Source organism: Diceros bicornis, chromosome 6 (genome assembly GCF_020826845.1).
Source record: "Diceros bicornis minor isolate mBicDic1 chromosome 6, mDicBic1.mat.cur, whole genome shotgun sequence".
NCBI lineage: Eukaryota > Metazoa > Chordata > Mammalia > Perissodactyla > Rhinocerotidae > Diceros > Diceros bicornis.
Window position 1 is genome coordinate 73,949,957 of NC_080745.1, and position 25,046 is coordinate 73,975,002.

At 36.7% G+C, this 25,046-nt stretch overlaps 1 protein-coding gene across 4 annotated transcripts in view; it reads left to right on the top strand.

The window, feature by feature from the left end:
- Nucleotides 1-23,505, top strand: part of ADD3 (adducin 3) — a 133,222-nt gene extending 109,717 nt beyond the window's left edge. For all 4 annotated transcript variants that reach the window (XM_058543961.1, XM_058543964.1, XM_058543963.1 and 1 more), the window contains exons 3-15: nucleotides 4,854-4,992; nucleotides 8,735-8,886; nucleotides 9,846-9,926; nucleotides 10,759-10,908; nucleotides 11,391-11,534; nucleotides 11,647-11,745; nucleotides 12,879-13,061; nucleotides 13,647-13,904; nucleotides 15,250-15,369; nucleotides 15,835-15,921; nucleotides 18,782-18,905; nucleotides 20,556-20,651; nucleotides 21,248-23,505. In XM_058543961.1, the coding sequence (XP_058399944.1) occupies nucleotides 4,854-4,992; nucleotides 8,735-8,886; nucleotides 9,846-9,926; nucleotides 10,759-10,908; nucleotides 11,391-11,534; nucleotides 11,647-11,745; nucleotides 12,879-13,061; nucleotides 13,647-13,904; nucleotides 15,250-15,369; nucleotides 15,835-15,921; nucleotides 18,782-18,905; nucleotides 20,556-20,651; nucleotides 21,248-21,540 (1,926 nt within the window). In that variant the 3' untranslated portion in view covers nucleotides 21,541-23,505. The remainder of the gene's footprint in view (nucleotides 1-4,853; nucleotides 4,993-8,734; nucleotides 8,887-9,845; nucleotides 9,927-10,758; nucleotides 10,909-11,390; nucleotides 11,535-11,646; nucleotides 11,746-12,878; nucleotides 13,062-13,646; nucleotides 13,905-15,249; nucleotides 15,370-15,834; nucleotides 15,922-18,781; nucleotides 18,906-20,555; nucleotides 20,652-21,247) is intronic.
- Nucleotides 23,506-25,046: the final 1,541 nt, after the last annotated feature.

Here is a 25,046-nt window from a genome sequence, read left to right on the forward strand (position 1 = left end):
CGTATGATGGTACCTTAAGTGTAGTTAGGCAAATGTTAAAAGAATTCAGAGTGGGATGGGAAGAGAAAAAACATGGAGATCCTTCCTAACAAGTGATTAAAGGAGAGGCTTCAAGGAGAAGATGGCATTTAAGACAAGTGTTTTGAGTAAAGGGTAAGAATTCATTAGGTAGAGGAAGAGTGGAAGCCAGCATTTGCGTTTGATGAAATACAGTGAGCAAGGATAGAAAAGTACAAGTTGTGATCAGAGAATGCTGAGTGAACCTCATAGGCTAGACCAGAGCACAAGGTAGTAATGGTAGATATGGCCAAAAAGTTATATAACAGATTATAGAGATCCTGGAGTACCAGACTATTTTGACCTAAGTTAGGAGTCAGCCCATTTTCTCATCATTTCCAGTCTTAATCTGTTTATACAAAATTTGTTATACATACATGTGTGCATACAGTGCTTGTTTTGGATCTGAGTTCACCACCACTTATAGCTATGTGACATTAGGAAACGCACTTAACTTGAGCTTCAGTTTCCTTGTTAGTAAAATGGACTTCATACAGTAGTTGTGACAATTAAATGAAATAAGGTAAAAGCATGTAGCACAGTGCCTAGCACATAGCAGGCAACTATTTTTGTGGAAATTGTATACATACAATTTATGTATGTGTATATACATTACATACATAAAAAACATTATATACAATGTTGCTAATTATGTATGTATATATACATTATATACATAAAAAACATTATATACAGTGTTGCTAATTTAAAGCATTTTATGCTTTTGTGGAACCCTTTGAAGATTATAATCATAATTCCTTAGACTGTATTTTGGTTTTTGAAAGTGTCAAAGAATCTGTCACCCTGATGGCACTCTAGCTTATTCATGTTCATGTATTCATGTCTTCAAGGAGTAACAACCCCCACTACCTCCTCTTCTCTCCTCTTCTGTATCTGGAATGGAAGACACAGTTTAGGCTGTAGTTTCGTGTATGAGTTATTTGATCTTTTAACCTGACTCTCCTCTTGTGGAGGCCCTAGGGAATTGTTGACTTAATCTGACTTTAGAAGCCCAGCATGTGATCTTGCTGCCCTGCTTATAAGTTAGTTTCATTCTGCTTTGATGGGGGAATTCCTAGCTGTAAGAGGGCAAGTACTTTGGTATTCCAGGATCATCATAATCTGCTGCTACATAATTTTTTTCCTTTATCTATCATTACAATTTAATGCTCTAATCTAGCCTAAGAGGTTTTCTCAGTATTTCTGATCACAACATGCCTGCTGCCTTATCAGTTGTATTTGGTTTCAGTGATACAACCCATCTCTGATTAAATTAGGAAAAGATCCTATGCCCAACTGAGAGTTCAGATTTGAATCTTTATTCCATTTATTTATTAGCTATGCAGCCTTGAGCAAATCATTGCCCATCTCAGGACTTTTGTAGTGAGATTCAAATGACTCAACTATAAAGGATTATTTTATTAACATTGAATTTTAGTAGGAATATGATTAACTATCCATCATAAAGATAAGTAAAAATTTTTATTCTTTAATATATTTTAATGAAAACTTGGTAAGTTTATTGATAAATTTTGAAAACTGGGTGAAACAATTTTATATCATTAGTAATTTTTACACTAACTGTTTTATGACTTAGGTAATTATCTGAACAACATTTCAAAAATATTGGGAACATTTAAAAATGAGTTATAAATAAATGTTCATGACAAAAAATATTAAATCTTTTGAAATAAAAGAATTCTTATTTGTTGAAGCGCTATCAACTATATAAAAAGGCTGGGGAAATTTCATTTACTGTGAAAATTATTTTCTTGTCCTGTACTACAGAAAACCTATTCACTAGCCTTAAAGGGGAAATTCAAATTTTTCTCTTAATTGATTTCAGAAGGGCTTATTCATCCCCCTGTAACACCGTGGATCATCCCAAAGGTTTAGGATGGTACTCACCATATTGTGGGATATATGGAAGTGAAAAAAGCATTTTCACTAACAAAAAAAAAAAAAGACATTTGACTTGAGTCCTTGCCTCTGACCCTTACTAGCTGTGTGACCTTGGACAAATTTTTCAACCTTTCTTATTTAGCTTTCTTACCCCACCTAGCAGAAATTTCTCATCACTTTCATTAATAGTTGTGATTCTCTTGAGCAACTGGTTGATTTTTAATCTTAAAGCCATTGTAAATCAGCATACTGAGTGGATTATCTTGATTCATGTTGACTGTTGGAGAGTTTAGATAAAATTTGGCCCATCTCTGGCAAATGCTTACAATTTTTATTTTCTCTTAAGCTTGACTTTTCTTACCTATATTTAATTTATTTTTGTATCATTTTAATCTATAGAATCTGCCTTAAATTCTTCCTGGGACAATATGAGGCAGGGCATTCAGTAAAATAAATAATGCCTACTTCTGAGAGCTATTATAATGTAAATAATGAGTGATACACATAGTAGGTATCATTAATATTTTTTTACTTAATCAAAAGATATTGGTTATAGCTGCTTTGAACTGAGGAAAGTTTAAATAGAGTTTGGTTTTGAAGGGAAGATAAAGTTTTAGAAGAGCAGATTGGCCCATTGCCAGGTGTCCAGAAGTTTTCTGTAGTTTATATAAAGATAAATGAGTATATCTGGAAGATTCTTTTCCTTTCAGCATTAAACATGGTAAAATACTCATGTTGGTCATCTATATGAAGGCATCCATCCATCTTATATACAACTCACAACTGTTTTATGTTCGTTAGGTCTTAGAAATGTATTAATGGAGTTTTCTGATAAATGTAATGTGTCTTTGTAGAGGATATTTTATAGGATAGTTTCTCTGGTTTAAATCATGTGTTTAAATGAACTAGATACAGTCAATGGAATTAGATGTTTAGAATTTTTATAATTGTGCTAATGCTTTACATTTAACAAGCCTTGAATTTGTAAAAGGAGAACCATGTTTAACTGGTGTCAACTGCTCCCTGAACTCAGAGTTCAAATATGGTCACTGCTATTTTTTAAATTAATCACTCAAACATTCACCTGCTGTATTAGCAGAAAGTACAGCATCTTCCTTTTAGAATTTCTACTTTCCCCTAACTTATCCCAAGAACTTTAGTGGCTTACATAGTCCAAAAGAGTTCATCAGTGGCTTCCATATCCAAGATGTGGTGTGCGGTGTGCACACATATCTGTATCTGTGTATGTGAAAGAATCGCACTAAAGTCTATCCAGTCCACCACTGCCACTGCACCTCCCTGCCACATGGTGGTGGTGTTGAAAACTAGTCTCACCCGACCCAACAGAAGATGCAGGTTCACTGTTGACCCAGATGCCTATGCAGGCCACCGTGGTGCATCAGGGAAGGATGACCTCCCTCTCCCTCTTCCTGTGCTAAACTCAGGGTGTTCCATGGTGCCCCATGGTTGAGCTCCCGAGATTATAGCTATTAGCACTCAGCTTTTTCAGTTCATATCACAGATGCCTCTCAACTGTTGTTCTAAAAGCAACATAACCATTGAGTCAGGACTAGTCCTAATATCTACCACCTCATAGCCTCAGAACCACATTTCCCCTTCCCAACATGGGCTCTTATGCCATTATTTAAAAAAAAAAAGAAAAAGAAAGTCTGTCTGTCTGAAAACCTCTGAGTTATTCAGCCATCCTCTGAGCAGGCTACATCTAAGCAGGACTCCAGGCGATCTTATTCCCAGCCTTATGAGGAAGGCTACTGTCAGTGACTCAAAGGAGATTCAGCCTTCTAAGGAAGCTTTCCTCAGTGATCTCCAAGGTGTTCATACCTACCCCTCTTGGAGGTAGTGATTCCAAAGCAATTTTCTGCCTTCTCCCTCTTAGGTGAAGTGGGAAAAAATTTCTGGCAGGGCGTTCTCCTACACATGTAACCACTCTCAAATGGAAGAGCGAGATTTAGGTGACTTATATTGCAAGAGCCTTCATGTTTAAAATGAATGAAAATAGATATGCGCAAGAGAACAAATGATGAATTTAGTAAAATAAATGTTTAGTAAAATTTCATGGAAATACGAAACCAGCTATTTCAACTAATGTGAAGAATTAAAAGAGATTTCAAATGATGAATCATATTAGCAACTCAAGGGTTACTGGAAGAGAGGTTTTCTCTTAATATTCAGGATTTTTATTTATATAAACACTGTTTCTGCCACACACCCTCCCCCCAGGCCACTGACACACACACAAGAAAAGATACAGCAGAACTCCAGAACAGGAACACATGGTACTCCAAGTTGGAAAAAATGTTCTTTCTTCAGCACAGTGTTTCAGAATGGGAGTACTCAGTTCTCAACTCTTCTTATCAGTTTGCCTTCAAAGTTTGTGGAGCTAAGGAATTGCCATGGAAATCAATAAAATGGAAGCCATGATTTAGTATGTCGTAGTGAAGACTTTTGCTGTTAAGTCACTCTGTAGTCAGAGTCGTGCCCCATTCAAATAGGGAGTCTTTCCTAACCTAGGTAATGAGGCTGCTAGGCAAGGAATGTGTCTCTTTTTGCATAAGTCTATACTTGGTGCCCTAGTTGCATGTCATTAACAGAGTTGTTTTATCTTGTCTATTGTAAGTGTTATAGTAGTTCATTTTTTTTGAGATTAAGAATGTCTAATGATTTTTTCCTCTCCTGAAAGTAAGCTTCTTGCTTCTTCTTCCAGTGTTTTAATTTTATTATTTTGTATTTTATATTTGTTTTAAAATAGTGTAGATGAAAGCTATTCAAAAGAGGGATGAGTGAAAGACTGACTATATCAGAGCAAGTTATGTTTGGGTTGTTCTGTTCCAAGTAAGATGTATGTGCTCAGTGGTTATTTTTGTGTATTACAGGCCTTTCGGGAAGACCTGGAATGCCTTATTCAAGAACAGATGAAGAAAGGCCACAACCCAACTGGATTACTAGCATTACAACAGATTGCAGATTACATCATGACCAATTCTTTTTCGGGCTTTACTTCACCTCCCCTCAGTACGTCCGTTTTGGAAAGTTTAAAAAATTATAATTTTATCTTTATTTTGAACACTTTACATTTCTAGCAGCATATTCTGCTCTGGTTCAGTCCTTAAGTTTATAACAGCTCATACTTAGAGTAGAGTAGCATAGTGTGAGAATCTCTTACTTTTTCGTATCAACCAGGCATTTACTAGACTTTGTGAGGATTACAAAATAGCTATAACATGTGTTCCTTGCCCTAGATAAAGGTATGTTTTAGTTGAGAAGACATACCGTGAATGCACAAAAAATTAAAACTGCAAGATAACTGTAGAGAAAAAAAATTGCAAAGCAGTCCATAAGAAATTGTCTAATGACCTTTTATAAGTCATCATTTCCATTAACTCAGAGTCGAATTGATTTTGGCTGTGGTGTACTGAGAAAACTTTATGGAAGAAGAGAGGCTTGAACTAACCAGGCTTTAAGAGATGGAGTAGTTAGAACTTGGTGTAAAAGAGGGGTTAGGACATTTTATTCATTCAACAGCTCTTTAGTGAGAGCACCAATTTGGTGAGCTGAGCACTGTAAGGATACTAAAAATCATAAGGCGTTGAGTTTAAGCATGTTACATCTCAGCGAGATAGGTACAGAACTCATTGCAATACCGGGGCAGGTACACAGAGTGCCAGAAGGGACTGTCAGGGACTGCTTCACATCAGAATCAAGGGATGACGCTTCATGTCAGAGTCAAGGGACTTTCTTTTCCCCTCTTATTTTCCTTCTCTTCCTTTGTTTCTTCCATCCTTTTCTTCTTTTTGGTTAAAGATTTATAAGTAGGAGTTCAATGAGTTCAAGTACTTTCCAGATAGAAGAATGGCATACAAAGAGACGTGATGGTGGGAACATGGAGGGTGAGGGTATGTTTGTAGAACTCTAAGTGGACCAGTATGTTGGCACATACATACTGGTTAAAGAATCTTTGAAAGAGTTCCAACGTGAGGTATAAGTGCTTAAACTAAAGTAGTGGTTGCAGGTTCAAGGAAGAAGCGATCAATGAGAAAGGCATAGCCAAGGAAGAGTAGAGAAGACTTAGCAACTGGTTTGATGTGGTGATGTGGTGTGGGTGTGGGGCAGGGCATGGGAAGAATGATGAGTTCCAAAATCACTCACTCTTCCAGCTTGGGAGAAACATTCTGTCAGAAGAAAAAGAAAAACTCAAAGGTTGAGCTAGTTTGGTTCGCTCTTTCTATAGTATTGAGTAACTACCATGTGCTAAGCACCCTGTTAGGGGTGAGGGATACAGTGATAAACAAGACAGACAAGATTCCTGTGCTTGTGGAGACAGAAGATAGATTAATAAAGAAAATGGTCAGATAATAGGAAGTGCTATGCAGAGAATTAATATGTGATGATTTGATAGGAGTAACTGGATGACTACTTTAGATGGGATGATCAGAGAGAACCGTTCTGAGGAGGTGGCATTTAAACTGAAATCTGAATTGCAAGGAGTGAACCATACCAAGGTTGAGAGAAAGCATTCCAGGTAGAAGGAACAAGTACAAGTGTCAGGTGGGAATAAGGTGAAAATGAGTTTGGCAGCCTCTTCAGGGGACAAAAATAAAGATTATGGTCTGGAGCATGGTTTTTGAGGGGACAAGCAGCACAAAGTGAGGTCAAAAACATAGGCAGAGGCTAAATTATATAGGGCTTCACAAACAGAGTTGATAGTTTGGATGATGTAGAAAGACTACTATAGTTTCTGTGTGAAAAATTGACTGGGAGATTTCATGGTACTATTAGACAAAAATACGAATGTCCGGAGTTGGGGATCTAGTTTGGCTTGGGAAATGGAGGAAGTTCAACTGTAGGCATGCCAAAGCCACCAAGAGAGAATTGCCAAGACGTTGCAGCAGTTGGAAATGCAGTCCTAGAGCTTGAGAGAGTGATTTGGCAGATGGATGTAGAGAAGTATTATTCAAAGCTGTGTGTGTTGATTAAATAATCATACACGAGGGTATAGGCAGAAGAGAAAAGAGTCTAAAAGAAAATTTCAAAAGTTGGAAGAGGAAGACTGGTCAGGGAAGTCAGAAACAATAAGAGGAGCTATCCTGTGAGTGTCCTAGATACCAAGGTAGGAAAGGAGAGCTGCAGGGGACGCTGGCTGGAATGGACAAAAGTCTGGCAGCAGGAATGCCGTGTCCAGTGTTCAGAGGTCAAGCTATAGAAATCAACCACTTTGGCTGGAATATTTATGTTGTAGGTTATAGGAGATAGCTTAATGGCTGACTCTGAAATTTTGTCAGAAATGATACTGTTTTGCATGGTTTACATATTAAAACTACTTCTTTGAATTAGTTCATAACATTTCAGAATTAGAAGATCTCACATTAGAATGGTGTCTTGGGACTTCTTTTTAACCGTTCTGATAGCCCCGGACTCTGAAGCTCACATAACAGCTGACTGGTGAGTTGAGCTGCCTCTTCAAACCAGGTGTGTGCTCTCTAGTCGCCTACAGGCTGCACCAGGCCCAGTTTATGCATTTACACTAATTTCCTGGCCCCTACTGGCCTTCAAGTTTGGGGCTCCTGCAAACTTGGAGCAGAGGAGTAGTGAGGTTAAAGGAAACTCAGTCTGATGGCTTTATGCAGAATGGGTTTACCAAGAGAAGGGCTACAGGCAAGGACGAGAATGAGAAGGCTTATTGCAAGGGTTACATGTGAGTTAAGACCTGAACTTGAATATGGAAAATGCGGGACCTTGTGAAGAAAAGAGTGATGAACTGTGGTGATGAATTACATATGGGGCCCAGGAAAGGTAGGAGATAAAGGTTACTTGGCATTTGAGCCTGCAGGGATTCCAATACCGTCAATATTAGAAGAAGAATAAAGAGAAGAGAGAAGATAAGAAAAATTTGGGGTGATAAAATCACTTTTAGATCCTTTTAATTTTTATGTTACTGTGTTACAGGCAGTTAGAAACAGCAGGCGTTAGAATGGGCAGGAAGGCCTGGTGAGATGAAGAGCAGGGTGTCATCCGCACAGAAGTAACAGCTGGAGGCTTGAGAGTGTATGATGTTTTCATGGGGAAAAGCAAAAAATGAGAAAAGCACGTAGTAGAGGCCTGAGCTTCGAGGAAGAGCCACAGTTGTGGGAAAGAAAGGGAAGAGAACTTGTTGAAGGAGAAAGAAGCAGCAGGTGGAAAGGGAACAAGAGATCCAGGAAAGATCCTGAGTCCTGGAGAAGAATCTAGGAAAGAAGTGGTAAAGGTGTCAGGGAGAATGAAGACTGAGCCAAAGTTGAACTTAGCAGTTGGGTCATTAGAGACATAGACTAGTTTTTGTTGCTTGGTGAGGGCAGAAGCCAGACTATTGTTTGAATGCATTCTTTTCCATCTTAAATATTTTTTGTTTGAGTAAAAGTCAAAAGTGAGATTTTAAAAGTAGCTTTCTGTTGAGATCTTTTCATCATAAAATTAGCGATAACCTCAGTATTGATAACACTTTCACTGTTGGGATCATGTGACCATTTTTCCACAGTGGTGTGAGCCTAACTCCCTAATAAGTACTAGATGAAACTGCAAAGAAGACTGCTGATATGTATTTTTACTCACAGTGTACTTCTCTGAAGGAAGATAAGCTAATGAAACATTGTGTGGGCTGGTTTCAAATGCTTATTTACAAGGCTGGGACACTCCCAGACTCAGGCTGCTTCCTGGCAACTAATTTCTAGGTAAGGGATTACTTGACCTGAATCTCTCTCCACAATTTTTCCTCTTTTAGGTCTCGGCATGGTCACACCTATCAATGACCTTCCTGGGGCGGATACATCCTCATATGTGAAGGGAGAAAAACTTACTCGCTGTAAACTTGCCAGCCTGTACAGACTTGTGGACTTGTTTGGATGGGCACACCTGGCAAATACCTATATCTCAGTGAGTTCTTTGGCTTTCAATTCCTTTTCTTAAAAATTCCAACTAGATAGCAGCTGTACTCTTTTCACCTTTACTCAGAAGTCCACTTTTCAGTCTTTATTCTGTGAACCTAGCATGCTAGATCACAACCTAATCCTGATTTAAACCTTGTCTCCAACGGAGAGGCTGCAGTTACCCCAACTTTCTTCTCTATTTACTATCTGTGTTGTGCCTTTAATTCAAACCAGTTGTAGAACCTATCCAGGAAGAAATCCTTCTGGCAGAATTTTCTCTTTCCGTGTTAATTATATCTGAGCATCAGTAACATTAAAAAGCATTTGGGGCAGGGAAAATAGAGTGGGTCAGGGAAGTTTCTTCCCTGGTCTTTATTTTCTAAATACATTTTTCCGTGTTCACCATCATCTTGTTGCCAAACTTGGAAGCAAGACAATATTTGGAAGCAAAAAAGTATGAAAATATGGAGATGGCACAGATGCAAGGTGCAGTCTTCCTACAACCTTTCTTCCCTTCCTCCTGGCCATTCCTTAGTTTCCCCTTCAATCTCCACCTTAATTCTTTCCTAGGAAGAGACTCTTCTCTTTCCTTTGCCCGTTTTTCCCTTAATTTCCATGTTGTAAATCAAGATAATAGTCATTGCCGCATTCAGTTGAATAATATTGGCTTTTGTTTCTCATGAATGTAGCTGACCCTAAGCAGTCTTAAAACCCCCAGAATAACACTTTAGGTAAGTCCAGTAAATGAGAAACTAATGTCAGAGTTTTTTAGCAAGTACTTGAGGGTTGAGGGAAGAAAACCTTTCAAGGAAACTTGCATATTGCACGCCTTTAATTTCGGTTTTGTTGTTGGGTTTTTTCCCCCAGATCTATGATAATTATTCATTGTAAATATATTTCTAGTCATGTTTACATTGCAAAATATGGATACCTCATAGTAATTTCCTATTTTTTTTTCTTTCTCAGGTAAGAATAAGTAAGGAGCAAGACCACATTATAATAATTCCCAGAGGCCTGTCTTTTTCTGAAGCCACAGCCTCCAATTTGGTATAATTTTCATTCCTATGTTACTTTTTCTATATTTTATTTGTGCTTTTCTGAAAGTTTTTAGCTTTTGGGACAGGACAGAACAAGAAAAGATAGGGATGGAAAAACATTTACTAGTGAACAGGGAAGAGTTTAGAAAATTATGGTGATTTCTAAGAAAAGCTTAGGGTTCAAGAAAAACAAGGTAGTTGAAGAGGCTAGTAAATGAGTTGGTCTTATCAGTTAACCTATCCGTATTTTGAAGGGAATTTTTTGAATTTTCTTCCACCCTTGACACTCTGGAATTTGTTTAAAAAAAAAAAAACCACCCACACAAAGTCTGTGTGCAATTTATAGAGTTCAGTTGGTGTAAGTATAGGGTCTGACCTTCTAGCATTTTCTTTTTCCATGATTGTATTACTAGCCACTGTTATGGGCCTCTAGAACAGCAGGAACTACATGGGTTCTGGGTACTGCAGTGTTAGCAAATGGAAATTTTCCAGCCAGTTCAGTAAATGCCAGACTTGTCCAGACCTTCGGTGAAGAGCTTAAGTTATTTAGTTTCTTGAAAACTGTGCTTCTTGCTAAATACTAAAGTTTTGTTGCAGACTAGCTGTTTTTGTAAATAAAGTTTTATGGGAACAAAGCCGCACCCATTCTTGTACAGTTGGTTGTGGCTGCTTTTGTACTACAGTGGCAGAGTTGAGTACTTGCAACAGAGGCCCACAAAGTCTAAAATATTTACTATCTGGCCTTGGACAAAAAAGTTTGCCACCTTCTGATTTAGCTTGTGGAACACAGGCAGATTTTGATGCATGTGTACCAATTAAATGTGTCTTTCTGATTTTTCCAGGTGAAAGTCAATATAATAGGAGAAGTGGTTGATCAGGGAAGTACTAATTTGAAAATTGACCATACAGGATTCAGTCCCCATGCTGCAATCTATTCAACACGGCCTGATGTTAAGTGTGTGATACACATCCATACCCTTGCAACAGCAGCTGTAAGTCCCTGAAGGGCCAAGACCAACAGTGACTCTGGGATGTGTATTATTTTCATGACTTTCCTTACATGATACTTTACTATCTGCATTCTTTCAGACCCCACCATTCAAAATCATATTTGAAATATTATCTTCTGCATAACCCAGAAAGCAAAAGACTCTTTGGATCAAATGCTACCATTCTAGGAAACAACTGGACAGATAGCATTTGCATTTTTGAACTAATCAGTTTAATAATTGGGTCACTGAGTTCTTTGGAGCAAAGCTTCTTTCATAATACTTGGCACAACATTTAAATTGAGTTATATCCTCTAAGTCCCTTTTTTTTTCCTGGAAGAAGCAAAGAACTAAAGTGGGAGGTGGGCTGGAATGGTGAACATGTGAATAGGCCAGTGCTTCCTGAGCTGACTGAAGAATCAGGTTCCTATGAAAGTGTAATTAGTAACTAAATGTGTTATCTTGGCATGGACCCAATCAAATAGGTATCTTCCATGAAGTGCGGGATTCTTCCAATTTCTCAAGAGTCCCTGATCCTGGGAGATGTCGCCTATTATGACTACCAAGGGTCACTTGATGAACAAGAGGAGAGAATTCAACTGCAGAAAGTCCTGGGGCCAAGTTGTAAGGTACGTAGCAGAGTTGCTATCTAAGGAGCTATTTTTGTTGCTGTTGCTGTTGATGAAAACAGCGCGAGCTATGTCAGTTATTTAAAGTGATTGCTTTGGGATTCTATTTTAGGTGCTGGTACTCAGAAATCATGGTGTGGTAGCACTTGGAGAAACAGTTGAGGAAGCTTTTCATTATATTTTTAATGTGCAGATAGCCTGTGAGATTCAGGTAGGAAAAATTATCCCCCCTCCCACTTTTTTTTTGGCTTTGTTTTTTGCTTGTTGAGTTGGGTTTTGTGTTTACTTATTTCCAAAGTCCTATTAGTTGGTGGCTTTTTGTTTTGTCTTTTAAGGGAAGTTCTGCTTTACTTGAGTAAAAAGGGTCAACTCAGTTATCTCTTGAATTGAAAATAGGAGGAAAGAAAATTAAAATTCACATATAGACACACACCCAAATCTAAGTGCCTCATAAACATCATTTTCCCCATCATCCTACTTTTTAAGCCAGTGTAATTGCACATTTCTCCATTTTCACCTTCTAGTGATATGGTGCTGAGAAACAGAGGCAACCTCCAGTCATCCAAGATCAGATGTGTTGTGGCCACTTTTATAAAAAGTGTAAGAGCAGGGCCGGAAGTTTTATGAACTTAGGTAGTTTCCAATGATTCCACAGCCTCATTATTATAATAGGTTGGATATTTATTAACCCCTTTTTTCCTCAGAAAAGCTGAATGTATTTAACGGCCTTAATTTCCCTCTTTAAGAAAATCAAACAGATTCTCTTGAAGCAAATGGTAATAATCTTAATTTATTCAAAGGGCCACATAAAAGGGGGAAAAACTTTTTCTGCCAACTTTAACCTGTCTTAACAACCACCATATTTTTTTTTTTTTTGCTTTAACTCTTCTTCTCAAATGAGGCTATGAAAAGCTTAATTAAATTAAGATAGCAAGCTGACTTCTTCTGCCTAAATATCCTTAAATTCAAAGTCTAGTATCTGTATTCCTTTAAAATTATAACTTTCAGCAAAAATATTAACTGGATAGCCATGGGAAAACTGCAAGAAAAGAACTTTAAAATTTGGCAAGAGCATTCAGTTTCTTGAAATATGTTAAAAGGTATTTCTCTGAATGTGTTTTCCATCAGGGAGGATCAGAGTCCTAGAAGGTGTCTTTTTCAGATAGATGGAAAAGATACCTCAGCTGCCTACTTTCACAAGCGTATTGCCTTTTTTCTGGTTGTTAGTAGCCTGAACAAGTATTATGGATGTTTGCTGAATCAAAATTATGCCTTTTTAAAAATAAATTACTCATAATTGTCCTTACAGTCTCGTGCCTCTGTATGGTTTGCCATTGATCACAGGTGCAGGCATTAGCAGGGGCAGGTGGAGTAAACAATCTGCTTCTACTGGATCTTCAGAAGTATAAAGCTTTCACTTACACTGTAGCAGCATCTGGAGGAGGAGGAGTGAATATGAGTTCCCATCAAAAATGGAAAGTTGGCGAGATTGAGTTTGAAGGGCTGATGAGGACTCTGGACAATTTGGTAGGTGAAAAGTTGAACATAAACTTGGATTTCATGTCTTCAGATTCAAGAGCAGATGCTTCTATCTCCCTTTGGTTTTGGGACATGCTCCTGACTCCTCTGGGAGTAGCGTTAGACCTAAGAAAAGCATTCCAGTGTAATTTTACCATATTTTACACAATTAAACAGTGAAGCATGCAAATGTCATCTTAGATTTTACCCTCTTCCTCTAAAGGTCAAAAGGTAGATTGCCTTTAGACTCAGGAACAAAGACTTAACTGAGCACTGAGATTTGGCCTCCAGAAAACTGGTTTATAGCTAGGAAAATGTTTCTGGTCAGCAGTTTTGAAATTACCTTTGTCAGGAACAGTTGTGTGAGTGGAAATCGCATTGTCAGCTGGAATCAGTTTTAACCAGATCTTGAAATTTGCTTAATTTCAAGTCTGGTGTTATGTGGAGGTTATGTGAGGTTTGGATGGATGTTTTCCCTTTTATTTGTTTTTCAACAAAGGAGTCTTTTTGAATCATTTGTTTAAAGAATTAGAATCCAAATGCTGTGTTTGGTACAGGTTTGATTGCTTCAAATGTGGCTTTTCCCTCCCTTAGGGGTATAGAACAGGCTATGCTTACCGGCATCCTCTCATTCGAGAGAAGCCTAGGCACAAGAGTGACGTGGAAATCCCAGCAACTGTGACTGCTTTTTCCTTTGAAGACGATTCAGTGCCACTCTCTCCTCTCAAATACATGGCTCAGAGACAGCAGCGTGAAAAAACAAGATGGCTGAACTCACCAAATACTTACATGAAAGTGAATGTGCCTGAGGAGTCTCGGAATGGGGAAACCAGTCCCAGGACCAAAATCACAGTATGCCACTATTTTACATGGTTTGCCTTTACAAATATTTTGCCTAGTTACTCATGAATTGAATGTTGTGTCAAATATATTGGAAAGTAGGATGTAATATTAACAATAAAAATATTGCTATCATTTTATCAAGTATTAACTTTGTGCAAGACACTTTGCTCTAAGCGCCATACGTGAATTATTTCATTTAATTCTCCCAATATGGAGAGGATGCTATTTTTCTCCCCCATTTTATAGAGGAGAAAACTGAGGCAGAGGGGTTAACTATTCATTTGTGAATGATAAAGTCAGGATTTGAATGCAGACAGTCTGATTCTGGAGCCCAGTTCTTATCCACCACATGATACTGCTTTGTAGTTTATGTTGTACCAGTGAGTCAGAACTATAAAAGTTGTCAGCACCTAATGGTGCCAAATTTCATGAATTACTGCACATAGCTACCCTCAGGCAAGATCTTGTAGATAGAAATGGGTTATCTTATATTTTTCAGCATTTTGCTTCAGATTTGGTTTAATTGTGGAGTGCTTATCCCCAAATATTCTCTAGATACTCAAAATTAGTTCATCCTATCATATAAATCAGTAACATTCAATATGGAAATGCCTAGGCATCAAAGTGGTTTTTTCCTAATCTATAAGATTTCTTAACGCCTAGTAAAAGAACGTAATTAAACTCATAAAGTTTCCCAGAATTAATTTTATTGACAGAGACTGATGGCCAGCCATCATTTATCTTGATAAATATTAGCCTTCTTTAAGGGATATCATGTGGGGTAAACAAGAAGAATTATATAAGGCTCTTCCATCTCTATGGTTCTATTATACTATAGATTACTACCAGATTATCCCCTTTGAAAAATGCTGGTCAGGGGCTTGGCCTTTTCTGTCAGCTAAAAATAAAAAATGAAGTCTGGAAAACTAAATCTTAAGAGGTTCCTCGAGTCCTTTTTGGTGATTTCTTAGCCATCATCAGTTGATGAAACTTCAACGCAAGCAACAACTCTGAACGTGAGTTATTGTGAGATCAAGCTCTACGTCTATGCTTGAATTATTTTCAGCATCGTATTTAAAAATGCCAAAAGGAGAGAATTTAAATAGCAGTATAATTGAGTATTCATGTGAATAGTAACAACGTTTGTGGGGTTTTTTTTAAGTGAATGTGGATTGTGAGCCTTTTTCTAACTAGTATGAGATATGCACTAATTGACCACTAAATACTGCTTAGTGAAATTCTTTAAAATATTGGCAGTGTATGCTCTCCCTCCTTAAGTCAGTAAACAGTTATCAAGAACCTACCATATTTCCTTAACACAAAGCTTCATTCTAGAAAATTTTTGATTCTTTAGTGGATGAAAGCGGAGGACTCTTCGAAAGTTAGTAGTGGAACACCTATCAAAATTGAAGATCCGAATCAGTTTGTTCCTTTAAACACAAACCCGAATGAGGTACTAGAAAAGAGAAATAAGGTAAGATGTGGTCTTCTGTGGCCAGGGGAGGCAATGTTATGTTTTATGTTTAAATCACTAATGACTGAATTCGATTAATACCAAGCTTAGAGGTTTGAATACAGAAGAATTTGAAATTTAATTCAGTATAATTTTAGCTTGTGTTAAAATACCTCCAGCTCTGTGCTAGTCGTTAGTGAGCAGGCTATGTGGGGAAGAAGTATTAAACATATTTCTGCTGTTAAGATCCCTGGTATTAGTGAAAGATGTAGTTCTCTAACAATATACGACAGTAGGAAATCGCATGTCAAGAAGAATGGGGGAGATTAATGTGAGTTGTTAGGATGGTAAAAGAGGGCTTTATGGAGGCCGAAATTAGAGAGGATTTTACTCTGGGGTGGTCAAATAGTAAGCCTTTAGGTAAAGAGAAAATAAAGGTCATCTGCGTAGTTGCCCCCAAGAACTTGTTACTGTTTTTCAATTCAGATTCGAGAACAAAACCGATATGACTTGAAAACAGCAGGACCACAGTCTCAGTTGCTTGCTGGAATTGTTGTGGATAAGCCGCCTTCTGTAAGTCCATGAAGCAATATGATTTTGTTGTTGATTTCCACACTAATTTCTTTGCTTTTTAAATATGATATTTATTTTTACTAAAGTTAGTATAAGCAAAAGTTAAAAAGTCAAATAATCCACAAGACTTAAAATGTCACCTTCAATTCCCAATTTCCAGGGGCAAGGCCTTTCTTCTGGCATTTACCTTCATGTTTCTAAAGAGCATCTTTATTCTGCTTTTTCTTGGTTTATCAATTTTACACCTCAGCTGTATTTCATCAAATCTATGTCATCATCTGTAAGAAGTACCATTATTTTATCTATCACTAAAAGAGAAAAAACCCTGACAATTATAATTGCAGGAAGCTATCAATTTTAAGATGAGTCCTAATTTCAGAGATGGGGAAATCTGGGGGGCAAATGCGTCTTAGAATTATGAAAGACAGTAGTGACTTCTTTTATGGAAGATGAGGATTTAGCCTGTTTACAAAACACTTCCCTTTTTCATTCCCCCAATAAGGTTATATCACAATATCTTTGTTGAATCAGCTTTCAGTGTTTATATTATTAGACGTTTACTGCTGAGCCAGATAGTATCCCAGGATTACATTTCCTTTCTTATACAACTTACCTCCCCCTAGAGTTAATAATTGTCTCCTTTTTTCATTGGCTTAGTTCTTCCCAAACTTTTCAACAGAATTAACGAGTCCCTCTTAATATTATTTTCCATAGGGTAAAAGGTAACAGGTAATCTCTCGGTTCTATCCCTCTGTCATTCCGGTCCACGTCTGGACCAGTTGCTCTTCAGGCCAGCTGCCCAGGCTCATCCTGAGGATTCCTGTACTGCTCATCTCTGTAATGTCCCCTGTTTCCTGCATCGTGTGTCTTCCACTCTCTTGATTTACTCTTGTATCATTGAGCACATCCTCTAATAGTTTTCTGAGAAAGGATACATAGGAGGTAACAGTCTTAAATCCTGTATTCTACCTTCAGATGTGCATATAATGGATATAGAATTCTAGTTTAGAAATAATTTTCCCCCAAAATATCAAAAGCATTACTCTGTTGTCACCTAACTCCATGTTACTGTTGAGAAGTAGGAGAGCATTGTGATCCATGTACCTCTGTGTAGGACCATTTTTTTTTTTTCTTTTTAGGCCTTTTCTACATCCCTGCTGTCCTGAAATGTTATGAGAGTGTGCTTTGTAGTAGATGTCTTGATAGTCTTTGTTCTTAGCATTTAATAACCCTTTTCAATGTACAAAATCATATCCTTCTGTTCTGGGAATTTTTTTTTTAAGTATTTCTTCAATAGTTTTTTCCCTCCAATTTCTTTCTTTTTCCATCAGGATACACTGTTAGTTGGAACCCTTTGAGTCTCTGATTGTTTCTTTCCTACTTTCTGTCTCTGTCTCTTTATCCTACTTTCTGGTAGATTTGCTTCACTTTATTTTCTAACCCTTCTATTTAATTTTCTATTTTGATTTTTTTTTTTAATTTTTAAGACTTCTTATTCCCTGATTTTTTTTTTTTAAATAACATCCTGGTTTTTCATGGATACAGTATTTTCTCTTATTGCTCTAAGGGAATCAATTTTAATTTTCTTCAGCTGCCTTTATTGTCTTCATTTCTTCTGAGTTCCCTTTTTCTTGTTTATTCTGGTCTCTCTCTTCCATGTTGGAAGCTTTCCTCAAGTGTCTGGTAATCCATGGTAGTCTGTTATATACTTAAGAATGAGATGCAGAAAGCCCCTCAGAAGCTCTGTGTGTGTGCAGAGGTTCAGAATAGGTGAGCTTCACTATAGGGTGATTAGATGTGGACCAGGTTGTTTCTCTAGGGAATCCTCAAATGTTAATATCTGTAGTTTTTGTCTGGGGCCGTTTAATTTATCTGGAGAATTCTCCAGTCTCCTGCCAGTCTCCCACCATCGTTCTGGGAGCCCTCAGCTGTGTTTTATGCCCCCTAATCAGTTCTGAAGAATAAGCCTCTGATCTTCTGCAGAGACGGGAGAGAAGTAAATTCCTGGCTGTGTGGAATAGGAGAGAGGACCTGAGAATTTATGTTTCTTATTCAGACTTTTAACTTGTCCCCCTTTTCAGCTTTTCTTTACCACGACCTTCTGTGGCACCTGATGCCTCTGGTGTCTGAGCCTTACCAGACTCTACAGGGCACACAAGCATACTTCTCATTTGCATCCTCCTTTGCAGAGCTGAGGCTTCATCTTTCTCAGCTCTGCTACCCACTCTTCCACTTGCTTTCCATCTTCCAAAAACGTGTTAACATTTCTCGTCCCCTGTTGTCTCCTCTCCCGTTCTTTTGTTCTTAAAAGGTTATACCATTTTTGTTGCTGTTCCTTTATTGTCATTTTAGTGGGGTTTGGGGAGGGATTAAAAAAAATGCGTGAGTTCAATCTGCCAGGTTTAACTGAAAGTCTCATTAATCCCTTTCCTAGAACAAATAGCTACAAGTTGATTTTCATGGCAAATTTAAAGAAGTTCTTTTGATACAGTTTCATTTTTCTAAGCCCTTTCTACAAAGGCCTTTTGAAATGGAGCAATTCTTGTTTTTTAAGATATTTCTTAGTTATGTGAAGCTTGTTAGAACTTGGCTTAGTTTTATTTTTTTAAAAAAGTTATTAAAATTGACCTACACAGGCTTACTGAGGAAACATCACTGGCAATTTTAGTCCATTGGATCATTAGTATTTTAAATCATATTGCTTTATCATTTCTTATGATTGCTGTGAGGTGGCGTGTCACAAACATTATATATACATTTATGTATATGTGAGTTTATGAAGTTCTGTATATATATAAATAAATAAGTATATAGATATAAGTAAAGTTCTTGGTAACGAGTCGATGCTCTTCTTTGCAAGACCATGCAATTTGAAGATGACGATGAGGCCCCACCAGCTCCTCCCAACCCCTTCAGTCATCTCACAGAAGGAGAACTTGAAGAGTATAAGAAGACAGTCGAACGTAAACAGCAAGGCCTGGAAGGTTAGTTTGTTTTTAGATTAAGTCTAGGATAACCACACTGCTAACAACGGAGCACCTTGAGTTGGATGATAGAAAGCAGTCAGTGTTTTTTTAAAATGTTCCTTTTGCAGTTGATTGTTCTATGTCATCTCTCCTAGCACTTACTGCGTATATAGGTGGGGCTGAAATGCAAAGAGCTACCACAGACTGTATATGTTAACCTGTAGACAAAACTGTTTTCCTCAGAAAGCAATCTCATTGCTAGCAAAAAGTCTTCTAAGTAAAGTGAAATCCCCAGATGAGTAAAGAGTTACTAGCTAAAGTAAACATAACTACATTAATAGATTTAAACATATCAGAGTATGTGGCTTTTTAAAAACTCTTTACTTTGACATAATTATAGATTTGCAAGTTTGTGGCTTTAATGCTTTGTAAAATCTCTCTTTTTCCTTAGGTGTCTCATGGTGCCAAAAGTGTAGTTTCAAAATCAAAGCATAAAGCAAACTGCTAGAATTTTGATGTGACTTTCCTTAACCACATGAGTGGTTTAGTAAGGTTGAGTTTTTCTGACTTCAGAACCCTGAATAAGGATTATATTTAAGAATTGTTAATGAAAACACCTTAGCTAATTGAAGACTAGCTCCCTTTTTCTCAAGAATAATTATAGCAGGGGTTCTCAATCTTGGGTCTTTGGGTAAGCTTCAAACAATACATGAGCCATCCAAAAAATATATGCTTAGTTTTGTAGATATACATGTCGGGGAAGGAGGGTTCAGGGTGGGGGACAAGAAGTCTGTGACCCCGAAAGAGGGTAAGAGCCTCTGCTTTAAAGCATCCGCAAGATACAGTTGAAATTTTTTACACAGAGCAAAACAGAACCAATAGTTAAAGAATTTTTATTCATGTTAGATATCATGTAGGAAAAACTAATGACATCTGGATCATCCAGGGAATAGTTTTTATCAGTGTGTTAGTGCCTTGGTCACAAAAGGGAGTCATCCTAACTCATTAATGTAATTACACTAAATGCTCTAAGTGGTATTATTGAATTTGTTTATTCTAAGATAAGATTGGAAACTTTTTCTGTTTTTGTATTTTATAAAATGTCCCTCTTTGATCTCTTATTTTTTGAAAGCCTAAAGATGCCAGGTAACAAATATTGCACTCTAGAAGCATCACCTTTTATATATAACTTTATAAATAGTTTCTTTCACATTCATTATGACCTTCTGGATTAGCTTGCTAATATTGCTCTGACAGGAATTACTAATTGGATATTGTTGAAAAATTCAGTGAAGCATTCTGCCTCATTAATGTAACATCATTGGTGAGGCTTCATAATCCTTTTCATCTGGCTGCTCAATATATTTTGGTTTTCTAACATTCGAGCAAAAGCTAAATGCATACGTATTATTTGCCTGGGCTGCCAGTAGCCTTGCTTCCTTAGTAAGCATGTATGTAAAATTACTATTTAGCAGCCAGAAATTTTAACACATTAACCTGATCTTAATGCATAATTATTGATATATAGGATAACTGTTAGCATGCTAAGTTCATTGCTGAAGAGTTTATCATCTCTGTGTATGCAGGTATTTGATGTATGTGCTAACCTCCCTGAAATCTTATGCTTCTTTGTTTTGCATGGCTTTTAACTAAACTCTTATCCAACAGATGCTGAGCAGGAATTACTCTCAGATGACGCTTCATCTGTTTCACAAATTCAGTCTCAAACTCAGTCACCGCAAAATATCCCTGAAAAATTAGAAGGTATTCAATGTAATTTCCCATAGCATTTGCTGAGTTAGTCTTCAGAGTCTGTCCCTCGTCATTTGTTTTCATGTAAGGAAATTGAACATCCGATTGCAGTAAGTTTGCCATGGATTTTACTTAAAGTTCCCAATAATTTTATATTAAATAGGATGCTACTTTTGTTCACTGTTTATATTGATTTACCTTAATGTGGATTTTGACAACCCATAGTTCTTAAGAATTTGTGAAATTAAAATTGGTTTGTCGTATGTCTTTCAGTCAGAAGCATGAAATCTTTTTCAATTTTGATTGCCAAATGACTCCCAGATTAAAGAAAAATTATGTATTGTCTTCTCTACTGACTTGATTTACGATAAACTGTCGAGTCGTTAAACTGGACTTATCTAGCCTTCATTCTGTGGTCTAACAACTTTGTCCCCTTCCCCTTTACACCTTTTAAGAAAATTAGCTTCATGCTAATAGATCTATAGTCTATTAAAATAATGATCCATCTTTACTGGAATTAAAGTAATGCCTCAGTACACTGCTAAAACATTTCAGTTTTGTAAAATAAAGCCCAAGATATTAACTCAAAAACTCCTCCCCTTTTGTAGAAAACCATGAGCTATTTTCCAAGAGCTTCATCTCCATGGAAGTGCCTGTCATGGTAGTGAATGGCAAGGATGATATGCATGATGTTGAAGATGAGCTTGCTAAGCGAGTGAGTAGGTTAACTACGAGCACGACCATAGAAAACATCGAGATTACCATTAAGTCTCCAGAAAAAATTGAAGAAGTCCTGTCACCTGAAGGCTCACCTTCAAAATCACCATCCAAGAAAAAGAAGAAATTCCGCACTCCTTCTTTTCTGAAAAAGAACAAAAAAAAGGAGAAAGTTGAAGCCTAAGTAAAGTCTTTTTATAATTATTATTCCAATGTGACGTTGCACATTTAAATACCACATTTAAGTTGATCGTTAATATGCGGTGGTAGATCAGATTGGGGGTATGTAGCAAACTGGACTTTAAGAACTGGAAAGAGGTTTTACTAAAAGAAAAACATATTATGAAAGAAACTCAAATTCATCTCTTATTTTATGTGTCCAAAAAAGGCTTTGAATTTTTAAACAGTTGTTAGTTTTAATTAGCTCTGCCCTCGTGAAGTATTGTTATAATTCACCACAAACAGATATCTGTCTGAATTACTTCAGGCCTTCTCCATAATATCTGTTGGAAAGAAATTACCAGTGAACAAGCAAGAGAATTTTTATTTCTGAACGCCTGCTTCACTTGGTGATCAGATTATAATTTTTTATCATGATTATTGACTGTACCTTTTGGGTTCCCGTTGTTTCAATGGGCATTAACAGAATGCTTTAAAAGCTTCTAAGCTAAGAATCTACAGCATTAGTATACACTGGCACATAATTTTTTTAAAAAATCTAAGAAAAGATTCATTTGGAATTTTATTCATAGTATAAAATTTCCTCACCTGAAGTAACTTTGTTTGCCAAAAAAAGGTCATTTTAGTAAACTATAATTTTTGAAAACTTCCTTTTTTATCAGTTTAGAAAGCCCCTTATTTTTCAACAAAGGGGATTTTGTACACATAACATGGGTTATTTAGTTTAACTCTGGCAAAAACGATTTTTGTATGTTGAGATGTTTGTATACCATTCAGTATAAAAATGTCATAAGCATATTAGCCAATCATTTAACAGTAGAGCATATTTGAGGCTGCTTGGTACTAAGTCTACTTACATGTAACTCAAGAATCCAGGGACGTGGTATCAAAGAGGGATTAGAGTATTTAAAGGTATAACTAGATTCATATTTGAACCTTATAATGTCTTTTTCTCTTAGTATTGCTAATGAATGAAGCTCTTATAAGATAACCAAATGAAGAGAAAAAGAATGAGAGAGAAGGGGAAAAATGAAGGGAACAAAAGGGGTGTCATGAAAAGAAGAATTCTAGTTTGATAGTGACTCATAGTCATGATAGGATTTGAAGAGTAATGCATTCGAAACTTGTCACAAATTTCTAAAATTCTGCTTCTCTGCCAAAATCATTGTATTTCTTGGTTGATATCTGAGTTTCAAAAGAGTCAAATCCTTTTACCTCACACGTCTTTAGAAGGCAGCACTAGAAGAAATCAGTGGGTCTAATCCCCCCAGTGAGAAAACTACCACTTCTTGATTTTTACAAATTTTTCTTATCTTTTCAGTTAACTTTCTTTCTAATGTAAATACAAATTTAAACCTAGGCTCAATATAGTTTTTTCTCCCCCCTTCACCTAAATGATGTCACAAATCAATGTAAAATCAATGATCTAATGGTCAGTGGGTAAAAATAATCCAAAATGTTTTTGGAGGGTGAGTTGGCATGTAAAAAATTACATTGATTACGGTGTGTTCTGAGGCTGGTTCTGTTTGACCGTATGTGTATGATGATGCAAAGTTGAAACAGAGCCTGGAAATTTCCTTCTAGATCTCACTAACTACTGGAATCAGTGTTTTAATCTCTTAGTGAAAACTTTCAGTTGCTTAATTCTGTATTTGAGGATTTTTTTATGTTCTACATCATTTATGTTGTATTACAATGTATGTAGAAACAGTAACCTGTGAACTATGCTTTTCCATAACTTTTTAAAAATATATATATCTTAAATGAATGCAATGTGCATAAATATTTTTTAAACGCAACAGTGAACTATTTGCACCTTTTGCTAATGCCTCTATTTACTTGCTTTGGCATAAAGAATGAGCCAATGAACCTCTGTGTCCTGTGGAAAATGTATAAATGTTATCTGATATTGCTCTTAGATGTAAGGCTAATTAATGTTAAATCACAAATAAACAGTATTTTAAATAGATGGATTGGTATCGTGAGCTTTCAGTTCAAGCATGGTTACTTAGCCTGAATTACTTTGTGTACTGTTGAGTTTTACCCTGAAGGGGGGATGCTGCCATTGAGTAACATTGATGCTTCTGAATAAGGGATGCCCTGACCAATTTTCAAATTAGTTGAAAATTAACTATATAAAACACTTCTTGTTTCAGCTCATATTGAAGAAATATTCCCCAAGTGACCTATTTTTTGTCTTGCATAGGTTATGGTGACCTTACTATGTATCTGAGATCTAAAGATCTTTGAAAGACTTAGGATTCTGATTCTCAGTCTCAATTCTACTGTTCAGATCTTCGGATGTAGAATTGAGAATTGTGCGGAATTTGCGCTGAGTTTCTACATTGCCCTTCTCTTTGATTTTTATTTATGTAACAAGGTAACAATAAAGAACATAGCAAAAAGAATAGAAAATAGGTTACAATTCCACCAAATTAACATTCAAAAAAAAATTGTATCCCTTTCCAGCTCTTGTTCAGTTATACATATATTTCCTATATATTGGTTATCATGGTATGAATGTAATTTTATTCAGGTTTTTTTAAACTTAACATAATCCATTCTAGAAGATTTTCAAACTAAATCCCTCACATGAATAGTTTCTTATGATTTTTTTTCCACTTTGTCCTAAAAATAGACTGTAAGAGGGGAAATCATGTTAATTGAGGGTTCTGGTTAATTGAAGTTTTTGCTATAATTACCTATTATAAAAATGAAGGGTTTGGGCAGAGAAGAATAGATTCATAGTCTTGGGCATATTTAATCATTACCTTGACTTGTAAATAACCCAGTGGGGAAAAATTTCTGTTTTAGAAAGATGCTTATTTCAAAATTCTCTTCCATAAAGCAACAAAGACAATTCTCCTCAGTCCTCACTTGCGAGTTGGTATAGCGTGAAAGGTAGTGTTGCTTGTGCCTTTTCCTCTATTGATCAGTATTTTCATTTAGCACACGAATCAAATTGTGACCACATTGGTTTCTCTCAATTAGCTGTTTTTTTGACATAGGCAGAAAACACATAAAGGCAAGCTGTTATTTTTGAAACTGAAGGGTGATATATACACGTCCAAGTTGCAATCTTGGCTCACCCAGGATTTTAGAAAGAACAGTCTTCTTTGTGGCCACTAGAGGGTGTAATAGACCTAACAATCCAGTATGTTTGTAGTTCTTGCACTTAACTTCCCTTTTCTTAGTCTGTAGGAACCACCATGTTTATTGTGAAATACCCAGAACTTGGAAGAGAAGACATTTCCTTTGCTGCTTATCATTCTCCTCACTGACTGTTCTCAACTTTGTCGTCTTAGCAGGGTCTCTAATGCCTGTGGAGAACACATTGAAAATCTTTGAGGTGTGGTCTCAGAAAGAAGCCACAGTAGAAAATGACTCCTCAGAACAATTTTAATGCCTCTGAGTGGCAACATAATAACTCCTTCAATGATGGCACTTTTTGATGCCTTCTGTGTATCAAAGATTATGCTAGGTGCTTTTCATATATTACCTCATTTGGCC